The 22,872-nt window shown below is 39.6% G+C and overlaps 1 protein-coding gene and 1 long non-coding RNA gene across 2 annotated transcripts in view; one reads left to right on the top strand and one right to left on the bottom strand.

Annotated features, from left to right (window-relative positions):
* The window catches only part of COL1A2 (collagen type I alpha 2 chain), a 35,065-nt gene extending 30,034 nt beyond the window's left edge, over positions 1–5,031 (top strand). The window contains exons 43-52 of the mRNA XM_045793235.2: positions 85–138; positions 226–333; positions 466–519; positions 911–1,018; positions 1,480–1,533; positions 1,654–1,761; positions 2,071–2,329; positions 2,732–2,916; positions 3,627–3,869; positions 4,563–5,031. Coding sequence (XP_045649191.1) covers positions 85–138; positions 226–333; positions 466–519; positions 911–1,018; positions 1,480–1,533; positions 1,654–1,761; positions 2,071–2,329; positions 2,732–2,916; positions 3,627–3,869; positions 4,563–4,709 — 1,320 coding nt within the window. The 3' untranslated portion in view covers positions 4,710–5,031. The remainder of the gene's footprint in view (positions 1–84; positions 139–225; positions 334–465; positions 520–910; positions 1,019–1,479; positions 1,534–1,653; positions 1,762–2,070; positions 2,330–2,731; positions 2,917–3,626; positions 3,870–4,562) is intronic.
* LOC123789276 (uncharacterized) overlaps positions 4,918–22,872 on the bottom strand; it is a 57,677-nt gene continuing 39,722 nt past the window's right edge. The window contains exon 4 of the long non-coding RNA XR_015724014.1: positions 4,918–8,948. This is a non-coding gene — a long non-coding RNA (uncharacterized LOC123789276). The remainder of the gene's footprint in view (positions 8,949–22,872) is intronic.

The following is a 22,872-nucleotide window of genomic DNA, read 5'->3' as shown; positions in this document are numbered from 1 at the left end:
GATAAAGACAGAGAAGCTGAACTATAGGGGCTGGCGGGGTAAAGAGCCTCACTGGGCGCCTTACTTGCTGTGGTATCTTCACAGGGCAACCCTGGGAATGATGGTCCCCCAGGCCGCGATGGTCAACCCGGACACAAGGTCAGCACCCCTCTTTGTCTTTCTCCAATTTAAAAGTGACTAAAATCCAAGCCAGCTGGATGCTCAACTTCACTTTGCCTTTGGTAGGGAGAGCGCGGTTACCCTGGCAACATTGGACCCGTTGGCGCTGTGGGTGCACCTGGTCCTCATGGCCCTGTGGGTCCCACTGGCAAACATGGAAACCGTGGTGAACCTGTAAGTTTGTAAATACCAGTCCCTTAGTGCTGTCCTCACTCTGCCCTCCCCACAGTCGGCAACTGTGGGGGCTTGGAGGGGGAGGAGCTTGGGCTCGGCTGACAAGTTTGGTTTTGCTTCTCCAATTTGCAGGGTCCTGCTGGTGCTGTGGGTCCCGTCGGAGCTGTTGGTCCAAGAGGTCCTAGTGTACGTACATGGTGACGATTTCTTCACAAATTAACATTTAAGGAAACTCAGTCCAGACTGTCCATGAAGAAAATAAATAATATACAAGCTAGACTTCCTATTTTTTAAAAAATTCAGTCCATGTTGCGAATTGCTACAAATAGCTTCTAAGTCTCTTCTATTTCAAATCTCTTCTGCCTGTTGGTATTAAATAATCACAAAAATCTAGCCGCTTAACGGAGGCTCAACTAAAGAAGATTAGGGGAATAGAAGGGTGTAACACCCACGTGGCTTTTTAACCTTTGCATGTCTTGAGTTAGCTCTGTAAACAGATAAAGCAATATATGTGGGGAAGTGAGTGTCATTTTCAAAAGAAGGTAAATGCCCTGTCTGTCCTCCTTTTTCTTTACAGGGCCCACAAGGTGTTCGAGGTGATAAGGGAGAGCCTGGTGACAAGGGGCCCAGAGGTCTTCCTGGCTTAAAGGGACACAATGGGCTGCAAGGTCTTCCTGGTCTTGCTGTAAGTAAAGTGTAGACATCCCGCATGTATACGGATCTTAAATGATCTTCCTCAAATTTTCACTGCTCTTACTCTAAAATGAATGACATCATATTCACTTCCCATTCTCTGGCTGATTCCATCTCACAGAGATAATGCTATTTCATCCCAACACAAAAAGGTGAGGGTTAAGGGAGATCAAAATATACATATATTAAAATCTCCTGGCAACAATGTCCTTCAACCCCACTTAAAACAAATATAATTAGAGGAATGACTAATATTGCACTGCTGAAATAGCTTGTAGAAAAAAATATAATTGAATATAATAGACATAATGGGAGAAAAGAGCCCCATTTTACATTTTCAATTTTCTCAATCCAGAGTCCATTGGAAACTAAAGAAGTTTTCCATTCAATTAAAAAAAAAAATCTGTCAACATGTGTTCTGAAAGTGTGATTTTTCCTGTCCTCTCTTTCAAGGGTCAACATGGCGATCAAGGTGCACCTGGCTCTGTGGGTCCTGCCGGTCCTAGGGTAGGTCAACCTAAGAGACCTTGGTCTCTGAAATCGAGCTTATGGCAGGGAGGGAGTCCCAGAGCTCTGCTTCCTTATGGGGTTTTCACTGACTCACTCAGACTTGGTGTCCTTCCCTAGGGTCCTGCTGGTCCTTCTGGCCCCGCTGGCAAAGACGGTCGCATTGGACATCCTGGTACAGTCGGACCTGCTGGCGTCCGTGGCTCTCAGGGGAGCCAAGGTCCTGCTGTAAGTATCATTCTGGGCAATAATAAAGAAAATCACAGACCTGAGGAATATTCTCTTCAGACTAACCCAAGACGGCTGTGACAACGCATTAAAGTAGTCCCCTACTTCCGTGTTAGTTCTAAAACATGTAAAGATTGTATGGAAGGAGCTATTTCAGCCCATCCCTGCAAGTATGCCTGGGATTGAATTATTCTTTTCTACTTCCTAGAAAAAGCTTGTGTGTGACACTCAACTGAAAATCTGCTGTCATTGATGTCTCTCACTGTGACCAAATATAAAATCTCCTCCTTCTCGCTCTCACCTTTGCAGGGTCCTCCTGGTCCCCCTGGTCCTCCTGGCCCTCCTGGCCCAAGTGGTGGTGGCTATGACTTTGGTTATGAAGGGGACTTCTACAGGGCTGACCAGCCTCGCTCACCACCTTCTCTCAGACCCAAGGATTATGAAGTTGATGCTACTCTGAAATCCCTCAACAACCAGATCGAGACCCTTCTTACTCCTGAAGGCTCTAGGAAGAACCCAGCTCGCACATGCCGTGACTTGAGACTCAGCCACCCCGAGTGGAGCAGTGGTAAGTCATCAGGATGTCCAAGCCGGACCAGCCCTTCTCACGAGCTGGGCGTTGCAAAATCCATTCCTGCTGACATTTAGGATGAAAAAGTTTGGGGTAAAAATTGCATTATGTGGAATCATACCTAATGAATAAGCATTTTCTTCTCCCAGCCAGCACCCAGTCTCAAGCTTCTCAATATATATTTTTGCCTTTTTTTGTGCTGATATACTCTGATTTGGCTTTTCATGGAGGAGAGGAGGAACTAATCTTGAAAATAGCCATCCTCTTTCTATTAAATGTGCAGTAGACAATGTTACTTATGGGAATCAAAATCTTTGTCTAGTAATTATTAGAACCTATGCTCCACTCAAGGAGAGGTTTTATGAGCTGGGTCTTGTTTTTGTTTGTTTGTTTTTAAAGGTTACTACTGGATTGACCCTAACCAAGGATGCACTATGGATGCCATCAAAGTACACTGTGATTTCTCCACTGGTGAAACGTGCATCCGGGCTCAACCTGAGAACATCCCAGCCAAGAACTGGTACAGAAATTCCAAGGTCAAGAAGCACATCTGGTTAGGAGAAACTATCAATGGTGGTACCCAGGTGAGGAATCCTACAAACATTCCTTCTCCTACTAAATAATATTAAGATCATTTCAATGGTCTGCATTTTAATCCTCTACCAAAATGGCATTATTAAAAAGAACGTGCTCTTTTTCTACCAAAATGGCATTATTAAAAAGAACGAGTTGCAGTTCTATCCTGGACTGCACATTAAAGATGGAGTGATTGGACATATCCATACAATCTAAAGTTATTATTCAAATTTGACTTAACTGATAACCACTGGAGAAACTGACTAGTGCCATTTAGCGTGAGGAAGTGCTGGCCAGCACACAGCCCTGTGCCCGTGCATATGTATTCTCAGGACATGTGCTTTTCTGAATTTTTAATCAAATCTCTTCACCAAGTTTATTGAATGCCTACTGGTGGGAATCACAGAAAAAAGAAAGAGGTCTGACTCTCTGTCTCTGCACTCTTATTCTAAAGAAGAAACATACATATAAAGGCTTATCTAAAACAAGTACCTTTTTGAGATGATCTTGCCTCAGCCTGGTAGTTCCTATATGGCTTCTAGGTCTCTCGTATTGCGCAGGCAAGTGAATTGAGTTTCCTATAAAAGTACCTTCTTCCTAAGGTTCAGATCTGAGTCCATCATTCCTCCCTAGACCAGCCTTATTTTTTTCCCTTTTTTGACTCTTACTATTTGAGTTCCTCTCCACTTAACTAGCATTTCTATCTTATTCTCTGTAGTTTGAATATAATGTTGAAGGAGTAACCACCAAGGAAATGGCCACTCAACTCGCCTTCATGCGCCTGCTGGCCAACCATGCCTCTCAGAACATCACCTACCACTGCAAGAACAGCATTGCCTACATGGACGAGGAGACTGGCAACCTGAACAAGGCTGTCATTCTGCAAGGCTCCAATGATGTTGAACTGGTTGCCGAGGGCAACAGCAGGTTCACCTACAGCGTTCTTGTGGACGGCTGCTCTGTAAGTAATCGTGACATACGGGGAAGGGAGGGTTGGAGTTCTAGCTTAGACCACTGAATGAACAGGTGAAGGAGAGACCTACCTTATTCAGTCTATTTTCATAAATGTATTTATTTAAATTCAGATGGCAAATCCGGAGGATTCTTATCAGATCTTGCCTTCGGAGAAATTCTCTGAAATGCTGAAATATATACATTAGCTTTTTTTCTTTAAACATGTGTTTGTTAAATGATGATGTCTGCCCATAACTTAAAATTACTTGAGGTTAAAAGGTCCCGAGGTATAATTTATAGCTATATGTACGTTATTCGACTTATTAGTATGGTCCGCATGTAATTTTTCTCTATAATATGCTACATCTTGAAGAGAAATTAAAATTCACTCACAGCATACCCACCCAGCTCCCTTACCGGTACACACGCATCCCGAAAATGATACTGTAGCAATAAACCACTTGGAATATGTATTGAAATTTTCTTTTAAAAAATTAGACTGGTAGGAAACCTCTCTCCCTAAAAACACCACTGATGCTTCTGTTTCAAAAATGAACATGTCGCTCTGGGCCGCACTTCAGAATGAACAGGCCCCAAAGCGGTTCTTAAATAGCTAAGGTTCTGATGATGATGATGCTAGACTTAGAAATGGTGCTGCTTTATATATATATAAATATTTTTTTTTCCCTTTTTTAAACAGAAAAAGACAAATGAATGGGGAAAGACAATCATTGAATACAAAACAAATAAGCCATCCCGCCTGCCTATCCTTGATATTGCGCCTTTGGACATCGGCGGTGCTGACCAAGAGTTCAGGGTGGACGTTGGCCCAGTCTGTTTCAAATAAATGAACTCAACCTAAATTAAAAAAAAGAAAAGAAATCTGAAAAAACTTTCTCTATTTGCCATTTCTTTTTCTCCTTTTTTAACTGAGAGCTGAGTCCTTCCATTCCCTCTGCACATCTACTTGCTTAAATCGTGGGCAAAAGAGAAGGAGAAGGGTTGATCAGAGCATAGTGCAATACGATTTCATTCATTCCCTCCCCGCCCCCCCCAAAAAAAAGATTTGGAATTTTTTTTTCAACACTCTTACACCTGTTGTGGAAAATGTCAACCTTTGTAAGAAAACCAAAATAAAAATTGAAAAATAAAAACCATGAACATTTGCACCACTTGTGGCTTTTGAGTATCTTCCACAGAGGGAAGTTTAAAACCCAAACTTCCAAAGGTTTAAAACTACCTCAAAACACCTTCCTGCGAGTGTGATCCACGTCATTAGGTGCTGACCCAGATGGAGATGAGCTGAGGTTCTTGTTCTGTTTTGTTCAGAATACCAAGGTGCTAATAGTATTTCAGATACTTGAAGACCGTCGATGGTGCTAGAAGAATTTGAGAAGAAATAAGCCTTTGTGATGAGTTGTATTGTGTATTCTTTTTCTTTTGATTTAGCATCAGTATTTTACATCCGATTCCCAAATAAAAGTATGCAGATCACTTGCCCAACCTTGTCCTCTTCTTTAAATTCAGCATTTGTTCTTTGCCAGTCTCATTTTCATCCTCTCCCGGGGTACCAAAAAGAAGCCTTGTTTCTTGGACAAGCAGAAAAATTAAATTGTACCTATTTTGTATATGTGAGATGTTTAAATAAATTGTGAAAAAAATGAAATAAAGCATGTTTGGTTTTCCAAAAGAAAATATTGAGTAGAATTCCTTGCTTCGATGCTCTTTGCAATATAAATATGGATTATAGCATCTCTACCAGCCATTAGACTGTTTCTCATTAGATAGAAGCTATGCAAAAAAGGCAATTTGGTATAGTAGAAAGAGCAGAGAACAAGGACCCAGGAGATCTGACCTCCAATTCTGACTGCTCCTTGTGGCTGAGTGACCTTGAGCACTTCACCTTCCTGCGTTTAATTTCCCTATCTATGTTATGGGGGGAGAGTCCTTCTCTGAACTATAAAACATTTGCCCTACTCAAAATACATAACACTTAGCAAATGGTATTGTAGACCTAAGTTTATGCTAAGCGGAGAGCCACAGAACCTTCTGGTTTATTATCTATTAAGCACTTCACAACAGTGGCTGAAGTTGGTCTATGTACAATTGATACTATTAACTAAAACAGTTTCAAATACTCAGTAAAAATGCCATACACTTAAATCTGATGCAACCGAGTACAACGCGTGTTAGGAGGTAATGTGTGTGCTGTCAATCAGCACAGACAGTTGTGGATAATAGTACCATGAACACCTACCTGCCAAATCAAGTTCATTTTCCTCCCCTGCACCTTTCAATGACATCTGTAATACACTTAAACATAGTAATGTGTCAAGTAAAATGTTAAGATTCATTTGGAGCTTATTTCCTGTTGCAGAACATAATTTTGATTGTAATATTTGCCTCCTGAAATAAGTCATCTCAAGATTCAATTAGTTTTAAAAGCAAAAGACTGAACATGATGAAAATCTAACATCAGCTCTAAACAGTTACCAAAGTCTACTTAACCAAACGGCAACTTCAAATTACGGTCCATCCACCAACTGAATCAGGACACAGGGATGCTTTTTAAAATGCAGATTCCCAGTCCTCAACCACCAAATTAAGATTTAGTAAGGAGTCAGTATTCTTATGCACCTTGCAACGTTCTGTTGTGCATCCGCTGGGAAACCACAGGTACGGAGACTGCCACAGCCCTTTGGGGTCCTAACATTCTGTATCTGGCAAGAGTGAAGCCATACACCTGACCAAATGACACAAAGAGAACAAAACCCCTGTAATCAGAATACCAGTGCTCCCGACAAATTAACTGAAATGCCAGGGCAAACTTACATGATAACCAGTTAGAAGCGTCTGGGTTCCTTCAATATGTTATGCCCTCAGGTTCACAGTCGAGGAAAGTTGACTAAAAGAAGGCAAAAGTGGAGAAGGAAGAAATCCTTTCCTGAGCACCAGCCGAGAGCCGAACACTGTGCTAGATGTTCATAGTGCTCTCTGTCACACTGAGTCCAAACAGGCAGATTTCTGAAGCCAACAGGCATTCATTTAATCATGAGTTACAGGGGATTACAGGAAAACAGTTCCATAAACAATGGTATAGCTGATAAATAACAATGAGGAAGTAAATGATGGTATATCCAATCAATACTAATGAGGAATGAATAATGGTATATCTAATAGACAGCAATAGGAAAGAATGAAATACATTTTGATATCCCAGTAACATTTATGAGGATGATTAAACAACAACAAATGCTTAGAATGGAATGTTATAATCTTTAAAATATCACATTCAAGTACACTGTCATTAGAAATATATCAAACATGCATATCAAATGCTCAGAGTAATCATAGGAATGACTTTTATGCCTAAATTTTCCAAATTTGCTGTAATGTAAGTTATATCACCCTTATCATTTACAACAAATTTACCCTTAAATATTATGAAAAGAAATAAGCAATGAACAAGTGAAAACAATCCTGGCTGAGGAGTGGCCATCTCCAGGGCAAGAGTGGTCAACCTCCTACCCACTTCTCTTCTGAAAGAGAAGGAAGAGCCTAGCCTCAGAGTCATCACTCACTGTGACCCAGCCACACTGGGGGGCCCCAGGGAGGGGTGCACAAAGCCATACGTACCAGGAGCAGCATCCTCGGGGGTTCCACAGTTCGGCTGCAGAGAGAGAATAAAATAATGTGTGAACACAATATTAAACAAAGTGTCCTCTGAGGATAGTGGAGGACACGATTAATTAATGAGAGGGAATCGCTGAAAATTAACCTTAGCTTCATGCAGCAACAGTGACATTTGGGTTTCGCTGGCCAGCTTGTGCCAGAGATCTCATTTCACTTTCAAAGCCTCTATCTGGCCAGAGGCTTCTTCTCTGGAAGCCACATATTAGAACAGTCTGGTACTTACCAAGCCAGGAGGTCCACCTGTGAGTGTTCCCAGGGCCTGGGCCGAGTACTGAAGACTTGACCCTTGCACGACTGGCCCTCTCTTTAGAAGCTAATCACCAGGCCCGAGGGACCCTCCTCACAACATTTCCTGACCCTTGGTCCTATGAAGGTCAGCCACCTCCAACTTGTGCCACTCTGAGAGGGAAGAAGATTGCATATGAGAGAAGGAAGGAGCAGGTAGCCAAGACAGGGGGATGAGGCATTAATCAAGTCTGGTAAAAAGAGTCATTTAAAATTCTAAAATCAATACAGCTAATGCACTGGCAAGGAGCAAGGACACCTGACCAATGCAGAACACATTTATTATCTTTAATGCCAAAATACTGTTTTCTGCTATTCCACTTAATATCACTGAAAAAGAAGTTCAGAAATTGGATTATATATAAGAAAAGTTGGAAATGTCGTTTTGGGTCAGAACAACAATCCATCTAGATGAGTACTTTGCCTTTGACAGCGGCACCAAGGGAAATTTGGGAGAAAGAGTGGTTGGCACTTCCTGAGAACCAGCCTCAAAACTCCCATTTAATAACCCATTGTAAATCTTTTTTGTACATAGATGTATCTAAACCCTTCCAGAGCCCTCTATCTGTTTTGAAATATGTTGGTATTACAGTACCAACAGGAGAGAGCTAATGCTGAATTGTTAGCCCGGCTTCCTGGCCCTCTGATCAAGTAGCTAAAATATGCTTTCTATCCCTGTGCCTGGATCAGCCAGGGATTCGACATCTCAGTGTCCGCAGGGAGCACCAGTAACTGCAGCAATGGGGCCATCGACAGCCCATAATGATTGACGTATCCTTGCTGTTGGGCGAAATAAGCACATAATTTGTGGTCAGCAGCCGAGGTTCTGTGCACCAGCTCCACCACCGACAGGCCAAGGGCACTTGGGAAAGTCTCTTAAGTTCTCTAAGAATTTGGTTAACATACCTGCTCGGACATTTCCATTGGCATACCTGCTCGACCCAGCCCACAGAACGCCGGGAGGACCGAGTGGGGCAGACGCGAATGCGCTTCGTGAAGTGTGGGCAAACGTTGCGTGCCATCGTTAGGTCCAAAATTTCCAGTCACTGGTCGTCACCTCTTGGGTTAATCTCCTATCCCTGGCCCTCCAATGTAGGGCGAGCAGAGCCTAGAATTTAAATTCAATTGGCACCACTCTCTAAACTGGTAATCGATCAAGTTTGAGTCATGCCTCCCCATCAGTAAAAATGTGAGCCCTTACAATTAATTTTCTTAATCTCTTCATATATATAACTGTCAAGTGCCTACTATGTACTATGGTACTAATGTATGATGTGCAATGTAAAACATACATGGAAAAAAAAGCCTTTAAAAGAGAAAATAAATACAAATAGAAAATTCCATACTCCAGTGGATCGTTTTACACCCCCCCCCCCGCCGGCGTGCACACACATTCCCAGCCTCTACTGGAGAGACCAGTGCTCCAAACCAGATTCGCAGTGGGCTGCGGGGGAGTGCAGAACTCTACTGACGTCCTGAAATAGGTGCTAAAGTTTGTGTGTACATGCTTTTTCTCGGCGGAGGGTCCACAACTTTCTTCAGATACTTCAAAAGGGTTCATGACCAAAAATCATGCTATGAACCACTGCACAAGGCAGTATTACTTGTTTAATAAACCCTGGGCTTTCCTGAACTATGACTTTCATGTCTCATCTTGGGTCTCACACCCAGAACATGCTGCTTCTCCTGTCCTAAGGCCTGAGAGAACCAACCAGCACGGACCCACATTAAAATCGAGGTTTGTCTTTCACTCTTCCATTTCCCTGCCGTGGGCCCTCTCTCCTATGTTTAACAAGGCTTTATGACCCAGAGTTGGACCTTCCAATATCAAAGTGCACTTGTCCACAAATAATATTGAACAAATTCAGTAATGGAGACTGATTAATGAGTTACTCTTTTTAGGTAAAATATGCAAATGTTACTTTTTTTTTTTTTAAGGAAGTTTAACCTAAAAGCGATTGCAATTCCTGGTACTATAAGAGACTGTAAGGACAATAATTGGAACATACTCTTCAGGGACCTTCAAATCATCCCAGGACCACATGTCTTTTCCTCATCTGGCTCTTTCCAAACAGAGCTATTATTCTGAGCCCAAGCTATAAGAATAATTTTGGCCAGAATTAACAATCCTCATGGATTCTAGAAAGGTATCCTTAAAATTGCAATTCATTACATATTTAAAGAAATTCACAAACACAAAATGCCACTAAAGTGAATTTTTTCTAGTGTAGCACTGCTCTTGGTGCCCAATGACTTAATTAACCGTCAACAGCATGGTGGGAAAAAAGCAGAAACAATTTTTTTAATGGAATCTATTAAGGCCAGGCAGAATAAGAACACCTACTCTTAAACCACCGTGCTGAGTAGATGGCCTTTCTCTCCCTACGGGATGTCACTTCGAGTTCACTGCTCCCCCTGCTGACTGGATAATAGAACACCCCCGTCCTTGAACACAGCCGCATGCACCCCATCAGAGAATGAAAACTCAGATTTCAGAGGACAAAATAGAAAGCCTCCTGTGCTTATTTCCTGTCTGCCCCAGACACACAGCCTTTTCCCCAGCTTACGTAGCAGCCTACCTTCACGTCCTCAATGCTCCCTTTTTTTTCTTACCCTTTTAAATTTATCCTTAATCTCTCTCCCATGGAGCCGGTAAAATGGAAGTCACAAGGAGGCAAGCGCCAGCGCAAAAGGAGAACGGGAGAATGGCCCTTTGGGTGAGCAGAGCCGTCCCACGCTACAAATGCTGCCCCGCAACGCAGTGAGTAACTTCAGGAGCAAAGCAAGGGGTCTGAGGGATTATACAGAACAGACACAAGAGGATGTGACAGAAAGAACAGGGGCTTAGGAGGCAGAGCTGTGTGCACATGAAGCCTGTCTCCACCACGTCCTCATCTGGAAGATGTGGGGATGATGAGGAACGGCCCACCGGAAGGCTGGGATCAGAAACCGGAAGGCACAGCAGCTCAGAGGCCTGATGGGAGGGCGCATGCAGCACCACCGCCAGCGTGGGCCCCGCCAGGCTGGGTCTTCCCCAAAGCCCAGAGCCCCGGCCTCACCTTTCCGGGAGCGCTGGCTTCTCTGAGGACAGTGGCCTAAACCGCTAGCACATCTACAACTCAGTGACACTTCAATGTCTCCTACTGTAAATGGATTCCAGCAACTTCCAAACCCTCACAATTCTGGTGAGTCCTTCTCCACAATCCAATAAAAAAGTACCGAGATTTTATGAGAAGCTTGAAAATCTTCTCAATTTTTTACAAAGAAAAAAATCAATCCCACCTCAACAGTAAAAACAAAAAGGTAAAATTCCTGAAAAAAAATTTTTTTTGGTATCCAACTGGGCTCTGCCGAAGGCCATGTGGTTCATCCGATTCGGGAGACAAAGCTTTCTAAGCTGAGACAACAGCCCCTCATTACTTGGAAGCCAGTTCGTGTACACAAATGGACTAGAACTCACACATACGTGTTGAATTAGCCAAACTCCTGACACTTAATTTTCACAATCAGTGAAATAAAAAATTTTCTAAAACTTTGTCTCTGGCAGCAGAAATTCTAACTCGAGAGTTACCAGCACAAGAAATGATCATTATTATTAAATTCATGTCCTCGCGGAAATGTCTTGGCCTATATGAATTTACTCAAGGGCTTTAAACATCATTAAATCACCTATTATTGCCAGTGCTTTGAATGTCTCTACGAGTATTATTATAAGTGGGTCCACTTCAAAGAAGCTGGATTATAGTCATTTCCAACATGGTTTTTCTATCACTGATTAGAGGTCTCCTCTTCCTTATAATACAAAAGTCTAAAAAAAATTTTTTAAACCTTATCGATGTCACTAAAGTTTCCATTGACTACTTTGTTCATGATAAGATACCTTCCTAATCAAAAGAATAAAAAAAGACTTTCCTCAGATAACATCCAGAAAACTGCCCATTTAACCATTTCTCTGGGTTTATTTATAATGAATATTTACTTCTTGTTAAATACTAAAATATAGTAAACTTAGAGCCAATGTGAAGCTCCACATGTTTTCTTGGATTTTCTTCCACTAAAATATCACAATAAACACTCACTTTGTCACCGTAAATTATAAAAAGAGCCTTGCTTTTCTTCTCCCAAGCTTGGGAGGGCTATCTATCAAAAGAGCACAAAGTCCACTAAATCCTTTGAACCTTTGAAGAAGGAAAGACAAATCAATGCCAAAAATGACGTGCCGTCTTACCAATACACAAATTAAACTGTGTATTTTGTAAGATTTATAGGGTAAGTGGGCTTCTTTTTATTATCACTTTTGCTAGGTATCTGTCAAGTGAATCTAATTCAGTAAAATAGATTGATACATTGGGAAAAATCTCTAGTCTCCATTCTGGGTTGGGAAAAAAAACCATGCAGACAGTTTAGTCACCCTATACCACTCATATTATGATTTAATTGGTCTGAAATACTGTTTTAAAACTCCCTTGGTGATTGTAATATGCAGCCAGTGCTAAGGAAAACTGTACCTGACTAGTGCCACAGGGTTTGGAAACACTCCCTTAAGATCACTGGTAAGGTTAGAAGTAGGTGCAAATATGCCTTTTCCTAGGAAGACGGTGCGCAGTATTTAAAGTTTTTCCAGATCCCATACAGTATCTACCTCACCAGACCTGCTGGGGTGGAGTCAAGGTATCTTGATTTTCAATGACTACCATTGAGGTGAGTCCCATGTACTCCCAAAGTCTGGGAACCACTGGTTAATTGCTGTCACCATATTACTGACATATTCTTGGATGATTCTGTGCCCCTCTCCCCAAAATGCTAAGGACCACAGCTCTAAAATCATGGGCTCTCTAAGCTGCTTTAAATGAGAACATGTAATGGCTCATTGAACTCGTGAGCAATTAATTTGGGAACAGTTGCAGTATTATAAATGTGATTACTTATTGCAAACCCAATTAATCCAGTCAGGAGGAATGTTAATTACTAAGGAGTATGGAAATTAGCATGAGTGCATGACTAAATGCCTAAATTCTGACCTATTATATTGTCTGTCTGGTAATTTACTTTAAAAATACTTCCACAGGAGGTCTCATGTATATGTGTGCACGTGGGCAATAAGGTAACATTAGTCCACACTCGAGGGTTGATTAGGGAACCTCGGAGATACCCTAATTAGGAAAATCCAAGCTTTAGAGATGGCTACTGTGGTATTTCAAATGGGCATTATTGAAATTTACGTCAGGGGATATATTAATTAGCATAAAAGATGTGAAAAATAAATTTTTATTGTTGAAATAATGGTCTTGAAGATAAATGACTAGCTAATAAATATTTAATATTAACAAAATTTGAGCTAAGCCTTGCTCTGCTGGTAGCCTGCCACTTAATAGCAAGATCTCCAACCACTAGAAGATACCCATATTTATCCAAAACTCTTGAGTCACTAAATTGGTTTAGAGATCAGGTCACAAAATGACTCAAAAAAAATTTTTTTTGAGAAATGGCAGGAGATAGCCAAGAAAATAACAGGCAAAACAAAACTGTATTTAATTGATTTTTAAAAAAGAAATTGCATACAATAACCATATTTCTCTTATGAGCAATGGAACATCGATCAAAACAAACCCGACAGAATAGAAAGCAATTGGGAAGGCTTCCAAAGCTCCCAAGAAATGATCTCTAATTTGGGAACAGCCAAGATTTACTAGGCCTATTGCTTATATGGCCCTTTCCCCTGCTATAACTGAAAAAAATAGAGGCAGAGCCTCGGCCAACTGGGCCATGTGACTCCTTTTTCCTGGGAGTTTAAAACTTGGAGTGGAGAGTGACAGAGACTGGGAGCCACTGAAGTTGAGGCATGCTAATGACAGCACTCTAGGGGTGGCCATAAACTTCTGCTGATGAGGTCCTAGAACAATAGCTTTGGGGTTGTGCTTTGAATTATGAAATAATCCAGTATCCTTCCACTATCTATTTTGCTTAAGTTAGAGAAAAGCTGATTTCTATTACATAAAACAAAGTTTTAACTCATACACCTGGTAAACAGGATATAGAGTGAATAGCAAAAACATAGGAGTGTGGGGCGATCTTAGAGTAAACAGGAACAAGAACCAAAAATTGGAATGGCCTAAAAAAAAAACAGCCAGAGAAAAACATTGTAGGGAGACAATTCTGCAAAATGTCTTGCAGGCAAAGGTACTGATAACATATGTTCTGGACTCTCTTTTCAGGGATGTTTGTATAATGATAGTGAACAGCCTGGAAAGAGGGAGATGGTGTCTCCTCCCACAGTGGAGAACAAGTTACTGTCCAATATAATAAAGAGAATGTGTCCCTACAGGGCAAATGTCTGGCAGGTTTGCTGGTGGCCCACTGTAAAACTTTTGGGTTCCCCACGCTCTGCGTTCCTCCGCTGGGCCACGTCCTGCTGGGCTACGCTGCACCGCCCACAGGCCTTGGGGGCGACATCAGCCTTTGCTGCTTGCCCTGCTGTGAGTAATAAGTCCTTTGTCTCTGACCTCAAAGTCACATGTCTTCTGCCAACATCCGTTAAACTGGGGCTGGCTAACATCTCAGCTTTAAAGCAGAGAAAATTTCAGACCCTCCACACTTCTCGACAAATATTTCGAAGAAAAATATGTATCAGAATGGAGAGGCACCGCATCTGTACTCCTGTCTTTCAAGTTGCCTAGCAACTAGCCGGTCACCATTGATCTGACTCTGCAGTAACGAAAGACCAGGCTATGTAGAAAAGTGTGATTGAGCTATATGCTTCTAGATCACAGAGATTGTCTGATTTGTCTCCATATCTCTTTTATCACCTAGCCCAATACCGAATATAGACTGTATGCTTGCTGTTTTTATGTTGAACAAATTGTTAAATCAAAGAATTAACTATAAAAATGACTCTGCTGGGATAGGTATGCAATTTTAACGGAGATAGTTTTAAATCTATAGCATAAGTACTTTCCCTCGGAATCATTCTGTTTCTTCCAGTTCACTTAGTTGTGAATAACAGAGATGACTCAAGGAAGCTCACGCAGCAGGGACATACTTAGAGTGGGAAAGGTAAACAGCTTTGCTGAAACCGGAGCTGGAATGTGCCTCTCTATTTAAGGTGGCTTTAGAGATCTCAGGAGCAGGAACTGGTGACTCTGCAGCTCTACCACTAATCTGGTTCATTCATATTCCGCACGCTTGTCTTTTTAGATCTACTATTAATTGGCAGCCTTTTTCCCCCCTTTGCTATTCTAATTCCTTAGGAAGAGATTTCGATGCAGTTCATAAATCCCGTGGCAGCCTGCTAACTGATGATCTCTGAGTGGACATCCCATCGACTGTGAACATTAGTCATGTGCTGTAGCACCTGGACCCCCAGGCATCAGAAGCCATGGGTGCGGCAATTTTTCAAGGGCGTGAGGGCATGAAAGGCCGTAAGCAACGTCTCTATTTGGAGGTATGCAGCCTATCTATCCTCTCACTCTCTTCCCGTCACTTCTTCTTCCTGGAAAATATGTATCTTATTTCACGTGGTTTGAGTACTTTGTCTTTAGATAAGAACATAAAACACATAAGTTCTTAGACATTAATTAAGAAAACACATACTTGCACCAAAAAAACCTGGGTGGTGGGGACAAAGAACATGAATTCTGAAAAAAAAAAAAAAAAAAGACAAAATGTCATCAAATATACCAAAAAAAAAATAAGTTCAACTTGTCTAATAAAGAAACAAAAAGCACAATCTTAACTGGTCTATGGCTATCCTTCTTTTAAAAATAACAGTGTTTTAGCCAAAATATCAGTCTCATGTACAGCTGGCATGAGTATAAATCAGTACAAAATTTCTGGGGAGCGATTTATCAGCACATATCAAAAGCCTTAAAAATATTTTTATATTTGAGCAGTTATTACTCCACACCCTGGAATGTATCCTAGGAAATGAATCCTTAATTCTTCTAAAGACTTTGAGCAAGCAGAGTTTGTACAAAGAGTTTCTCGCAAAGCTGCGAGACTCTCATTTTCTTTCCCCTGCCCAAGTCAGAGCACAGGGCTGTCCTCGCGCAGCTGCCCACAGCAGCCTCCGCTTGGAGACGGAGAGCTCTGCTGGTATGAAAGACAAGCCCAGGAATCACAGAAGTCTTCTAACTTTGAGACACGCCATGGCTATTTGCAGCATGAAGCCGACAGAAGGAACCAGTACCCCGGAGCTCTCAAAAAAGCCACAGCAACTCCACCCTTCGAACTGGCTGGCATGCCTACGCGCCAACCCGGCCCTCTGAGCAGGAGGGGTCATGGCAAGGCGTCTCCACAAAACACCAAAAGGTTGTACTCAAAAATGTCTGTCTTACTGCCTCCTCTTCCACTGAAGTCAATCCCCAGTTGGCTACTGTGAACTCACACTCTCCCACCTCCTCCCATACCTTATCAGCATGAACGGGTAGAAGTGCCTGAAGGAAAGACGCCACAAGAGCAGGAAGGACCTGGCAAAAATCACGACCGACCGGCGCTCCGGCCACATCTCAGGCGCAACAGTTGTCGTAGCCTCATTTACAGCAAAAGATTGGAAATTCACCAAATGTCTAATAGCGGATTGGTTAGAGTAGATGCGGCACATCCATATGATAGACTGCAATACGGTTATTAAGAATGTTCTCAAAGAATACTTAGTGATATAGGGGGATTAATAACTACATACTGAAATAAACAAGTAGATTACAGTGCAGTTGCCTCTCATGCAGGAGACAGGTTTTTAAACCATGATGAAAAAATCTCATATAGTTAACATTACCTTTGAAAATCTCCAGGTTGGATAGCAAGTACCATAACTGCATCATAGTTTTTCTTTTTAGCATCAGAATAGGCAACTGTGTCTGTGACTGAGCATCCAAGCAGCCGGCCCGAGTTTAGACCACGCTGTAGGAAAAATATGTATTTTTACCACTGGTGTCATGACCACTGTAGCAAGATGCACATACCATAAAAGACACGCAGGAACTGAGACACAGAGACTGAGGAAACAGTAAATTCCTATCACCCGCCTCATGCTCATTCTGGGACATATACTCGTGAACAAAATGAAGGGGAATATTTTTTAAATCTATTTAAATTGTCCTCTCACATGCACACAGAGTAAAATTCACATAAGTTTAAGGTGTGTAGTGATTAACTGTATAAACCATTGTCTACAAGTCCAAGTCTATTTTAAAATTTTCATTTTATACAGATATGCATACAAGATCCAGAAAGAGTATATGCAAAAATTTAATAGCCATCATCTCTAATGAGATGATGAGTATTGCTGGGGTTTTCTCCTCTTTTTTTTCTGTATTTAAAAAAAAATTTTTTTAAACGAACATTTATTGCTTTCATTTTCAGAAAAGAATAGTGACTGTTTTCAACTGGCACTCACAAAACACAGATGATATCTTTAAAACCAAGCCGTATTTTATTACAAATGCTTAGCACTATATAGTATTTGATGTGCAATCTCTGTATCAGAAGAACAAGCACTTGGTGACACAAACTGCTACTAAACACGACAGAAACACGAGAACATACGTATAGTGCAGAAGTCTCAATCAACAGAAGTCTATTAGTCTACCTCAGTAAAGCAGTGTTATTAGGGACTATTGAACAGGACACAGAAACAGCCTCCTTATATTGAACTGGACATTAAAACATACTTGACAAAAGAAAAAAGGTTCTATCTAGATATGGATTATGTAAATATACAGAGTCTATAGCAAATTACGTTAGGAGGTGCCTTCTGAGCTTCCCTGAATTCCAACCCTTTATGCACTTGCCTAAAATTTCATTAAAATACCTATTACAGCAATACACTCTCTGCTCCATTCATAGAAAATGCATAGACGCATTCACGTAATAAAGGAAATTTCGCACCGAAACACATATTTCACTCTGGTAAGTCTGTTTTAGTGACTGGAAAAAATAAATGTCTCGTATGAGAGGGATTTAAAAGACAGGTCAGTTAAAATAGTTCTTTGATTGTGTAAAATTACTGGTGGTTGATCCATTGTGTCAGATGTGAAATGAGATTAAACTGTAAGAGTCAGTTTTAAATTCTCAGCATTAAACTGAATTAATAAATTGAGCAAAGACATGGTTCAAGTAGGATTGAAAGGTTCTGCTGAAACCAGACTGTTTAGATCCATTAGCAACACAGCTACAAAGAAAGAATATCTTATCAGAAAGGAGTGTAGGCTGTGGAAAATTAATAGAGAGTGCTAGACCCAATCTTGGTGTAGAATTACATGGAAGGGATTAGGAAGTGAGGGGAAGGTAATTAAGTAGAAAGAACAGCCGGAAAGAACTGAAAAGCGAAAGATCAGATGGTCTGAGGTTGAGCCCCTCACCATCTGTTGGCAATCATCAAAATTTATTTGATCTTATTGTGTATTTACTTTGTAAAAGGGGGGAAAAACTCATTCTAATGAATGAATAGGTGGGATACAAGGTGAATGCCCATTATAACAGAGCTCATTATTGCTGGGAGTAAAATAATTGCCGTTGCAACATAACAAATACAATTAATGCAATCTAATTGTTCCATCTTTGTTCATGTCTCCGACATCAGCTTCATAAAAAGGTTCTTATGCTTTCCTGGCCTTTTGTGATTTGGTTGGAGGGTTTTGTCTGTAATTTTACTGTCATTGTTTATTGTATGTCTGTCTATACAATTTGCTCTTGTAAAATTTCTGAGTGACTGCATGTATCCATTAGCAAAGTAGGTCAACCAGCCACTTATGTTTCCCCCTTCTAATCGCCATCAGCACCTGCGATTTCAGTATCAGTTGAGGGTGTTAACTATCCACCCAGTTATACAAAGAAGAAAACTCAATTCTTTCCTCGACTTTACCTATGGCCCCCATATTCATTCAACTACCAGATCCTTCTGAATGTTTTTCTTACATGCTTTCCCTTTCAAATATTTTGGTGCTTCCTCCCATCTCCCCCCCACCCGCAACTGCAACTTTAGGCTTTCACGGTCTTTCACCCTAACTGCTACCTGCCTCTCTTCCTGTCCCCCTCAAATCCATCTGCCATCACGCAGAAAAAACACAAATCTGACCTTTCAATCTCCTGTTAAAAGATTTCTGTTTCCACATCACTTATAGGATAAAGTCAAAAGGCATCTGTGTGGTATATGAAACCCTTCACTACGGTGTCCCCTGACAATTTCACCTCTATCTAGCTCTGCTCTCCCATCTCACAGTTTATACCCTTCAGCAAAACCAGAGTGATTTATAAAGCAACTACTAATAAATAATTAAGCAATTTTTATTATAATCAACTCATGACATGCCTCGGGGATGAGTATTTTCATTCATTCTTTACGCCTGTGCCATGCATTACTATTTTAAAATTAGCTGCTTGGGTTTTAGAGTGCGAGCCTTGCAAGTAAGGCAGAGCGGACGACACAGCCAGCTGTCACTCAGGAGCATCTGTACAAGAGGTCTCAGTGCAGCTCAGCAAGACTAGCTGATACATCATCGTATCTCTGGACACATATTAGTATTGCCCACCAGTCGAGCAGTGTGCAGCTACACAGGAGAGCTGGATATTTTCCTTTATTAAAAAATGATTGAAACAGTGTCGTTCTTTGTCTAGTATCATCTTTCACGTACCTAGCAACACACTTTTAACATGCCGGATATTTGAAAGCTTTATCAGAAAAGGCAGGCTGCCTCAAATCAAGGGTTTTATTTAATTTAGCTCTGAAGTTGCTGGAGGAAAATAAATTGATGTCAGGTTTTTAATTTTAAAGTTACATTTGCATTGCAGATGGACTATTTAACAGTTCACATAATCAATAAAATTACTGCTGAAGCACAGGATGTGTAAATGAGAGACTCTAATATCTGAGTAAGTGGTTTCCTTCTGAAAAGTCAAATCATGTTTGCTTGCTTGTTTAAGTTTGTTAATCATAAGAAATCACCTTCTTTCAATAGAAAAATAGCTCAATGTTTCCACGAGGTACTTGGCTCCTTGCACATGATAGGGATTAACATGATCTTGATAAGTAGAAATATTCCTACCCCATTTTCCCTACCCTAGAAAAGAATGTGTAGATCCAAATTTGTGTAAACTGTTTTAAACTGCTGATTCATTACTGTGCCAAGTGCCAGTGAAGAAATATTTTTAAACGTCTTGAGTACTCCACACATCTACAAATGGGATGAAATAAACATTGGGCTAGTTAAAAGTGACACTACATTTTTTTAAACATTAAGTCTTTCTTTTCTTTAAGAAAAGATGAGAATTGTTTCTATTTTGTTATTGAGCAGTAGTTTTAAACTATATATTTTAACAACTTTATTGAAGTATCAACACAATAAACTGCACATGATTTAAAGTGTAAAATTCAATGTATATATTTGATATACATGAATTGACTTTATTGTTTCTAGTTAAAAAGTCAGAAAAATAAAGAAGAAAACTATCGACTATATTCATAGTAATATAATCACCATTAAACCTGTAAAACACTGCCCTTCCAAGTTTTAAAAAATCTACTCATATACATGTATGAATAAAATAGATATATGCTTCTACTTCTACCAAACTGTGAACAAACTGCATATACTGCAGATACTTCCCCTCGTTTAACTATTAAGTTTTCATGAATATTTTCCATGTCTTTACCTATCTCCCTAAAGATGATTTTCAGTAAATACAACATACCTTTTTGTTTATCAGTAGTAAAATAATTACAAAATGAATGATGAAGGAAATAATCACCTATAACCATAGAAATATAAACAAAGTAATAACCATACAAATAATCACTATTAAACTCTAAAACAACTTTAATCTACATAGATGAATTATAAATATAGATATGTATATATATATACATATGCTTTTATTTTATTAATTAGTAATCGAACTACCTGTATTATTTTGTACTCAAGTGAATTTTAATGAGCATATTGTATATTTGCAATTTTTTGCTGCTAAAAGTTAAAAAACACAGAAATGCATACAGAAGGATATTATCACCAATAACTCTAATAATACAAAAATTCACTATTAAGACTTCGGAATAATATTTTTCTGGAGAGATATAGATAAACTGCATTATTATTTAAACCCTATTTGTAATCTAAATTTGATATGGGCATTTTTTCCATGTCATTAAATACCTTTTTAAGGAATAATTTGAAATAGCAAAGTAGCTCTATAGTTGACAATATTGGTATCCTTTAAATTTTGGCCAATTTATACTAAATTTTTCATTTCAAAGAAACGTGCAATCCTTTGATTAGTAACAAAGTGTAACTTTTCTTTCAAATGCTCATAGGCCTTTTAAAAAAATACATATTTTGTTAGTTCTATATGCTATAAATATTTTTTCCCAGCTTCTCCTTTGTTTTTATGGTAATATTCTTACACAGACGTTTTCAATATTTTCCTTTATAATTTTTCCTTTGCATTTTTGTTTAGCTTAAATATTCATTTTTGTATTTTAAAATTTATTTTATGTTTTTAATTTTCACATGTGGAATTTATTTGGTAAATGATGTGAGGTAACCAAGCATCCCTGCACATGAAGTTGAAATGGCATCTTTATCACATAATAAATTCTTATGTATGCATTTGAATTTAAAATTTGTGCTAGTGGAGTGATGAAAGCTGCAGTTCAGTCTCAGAGCTTTTGTTCCTTTTGTATCTGTTTAGTTAAATGTGGCATTGATTTAGGGTGGCGCTTTTTTTTTTTAACATTCTATAAAGTGCTGTTATTGAAGACTTACATTTCGATTTATATACACACATATAGTTATTTTTCCTCTTCAGATTTATATTTTCTGTTAGAGCAATACAAGCTTTCTGCAGAAAAAACACTATAAATAAAAGTATAAAGAAGCAACAAAAATTAGGTTGATCCCTCTTAATCTTAGTATAAAACAGCAACCACTGATAACACTTTGGCATAATTAATTCTAAGCTTTTTTTTTTTCCACCACTTTGTAAAGGCTACGAGAGATGTAAATAAACATTTCTAAATGGTTTTATAACAATGGCTTTTTTATTCTTCCCATAAAGCTTTAAATTGTTTCATAATAATGAAATTCTTTATTCTTTTAATGGAATTTGAAATATATTCTTTAAAGAAACAAAATGTATGAACTCACACTCCGAAAACAGAAAACAAGTTATGTTTTCTTACTGGTGAAAATGAAAATTCTCTATTTCACCAGCGGGTGGCAATCTCAACATATACCCGGTCTGGCGTTGTCAATGGAACCCCTTCATGCAAAGGGGAAAACTAACCTAAAATGTCTGACAAACATAACTCCAGCAGCTGTTGTTGCCCTTCAGTTGTTGTGATTTAAAAAAGAAAACGAGAAACCTGCGGAAATAATCACAAGTGAGAACATTACACAACATGAACAAAATTACCTTGGCTTAATGTGGGCTTGGTGAAAATAAAAGCTATGTGTTAAAATATTATTCCTTAGGTGCTTTTAAAGAACACAGTGTTTTAAATATTTGCAGATAGGACTAAGAGTTTACATCAAACAAACATCCTACAATTACACGAATTACAACTATTGCTGAAACACAGAACAAAACAAAAAGTAATGGAGAATACTATTATGATGGGAAAACGGCAAGTTTGAGTTATTGGTGAAACATCGAAACACGCAGTTGAGCCACCGTTAGAGTTAAAGGCAGTCAGGATGGTAGAAGGCTTCTACGGGCAGGAGAATCCACATGGAGATGGACTTGTAAGTAATTGCCAGAAATTGCACTTATCTCCAATTTCAGAAACACAATTGAGCAGAAAATCAAAGCCCTTGGTTTTTTAAGTGCAAAATTCAATGACCCCAAACATCAGATCACGGAAGAAAGCAGTTCTTGGTACTTCCACTGATAGTTTTGACCAACACATTTAGATACTTAGTCTCCAAGCCAAATATAGTATAAATATGGCAATTTTTCTATTTTGTAGAAAACCATATTTTTTTTGCATTAATAATTTTTAAAAAAACTAACTAGCACAATCACTTGAGAGAGAGAGAGAG

This window comes from Ursus americanus, chromosome 3 (assembly GCF_024610735.1).
Source record: "Ursus americanus isolate L20-20 chromosome 3, mUrsAme1.1.p, whole genome shotgun sequence".
In the NCBI taxonomy this organism is placed as follows: Eukaryota; Metazoa; Chordata; class Mammalia; order Carnivora; family Ursidae; genus Ursus; species Ursus americanus.
This window is presented reverse-complemented; position numbering and strand designations above follow the sequence as displayed.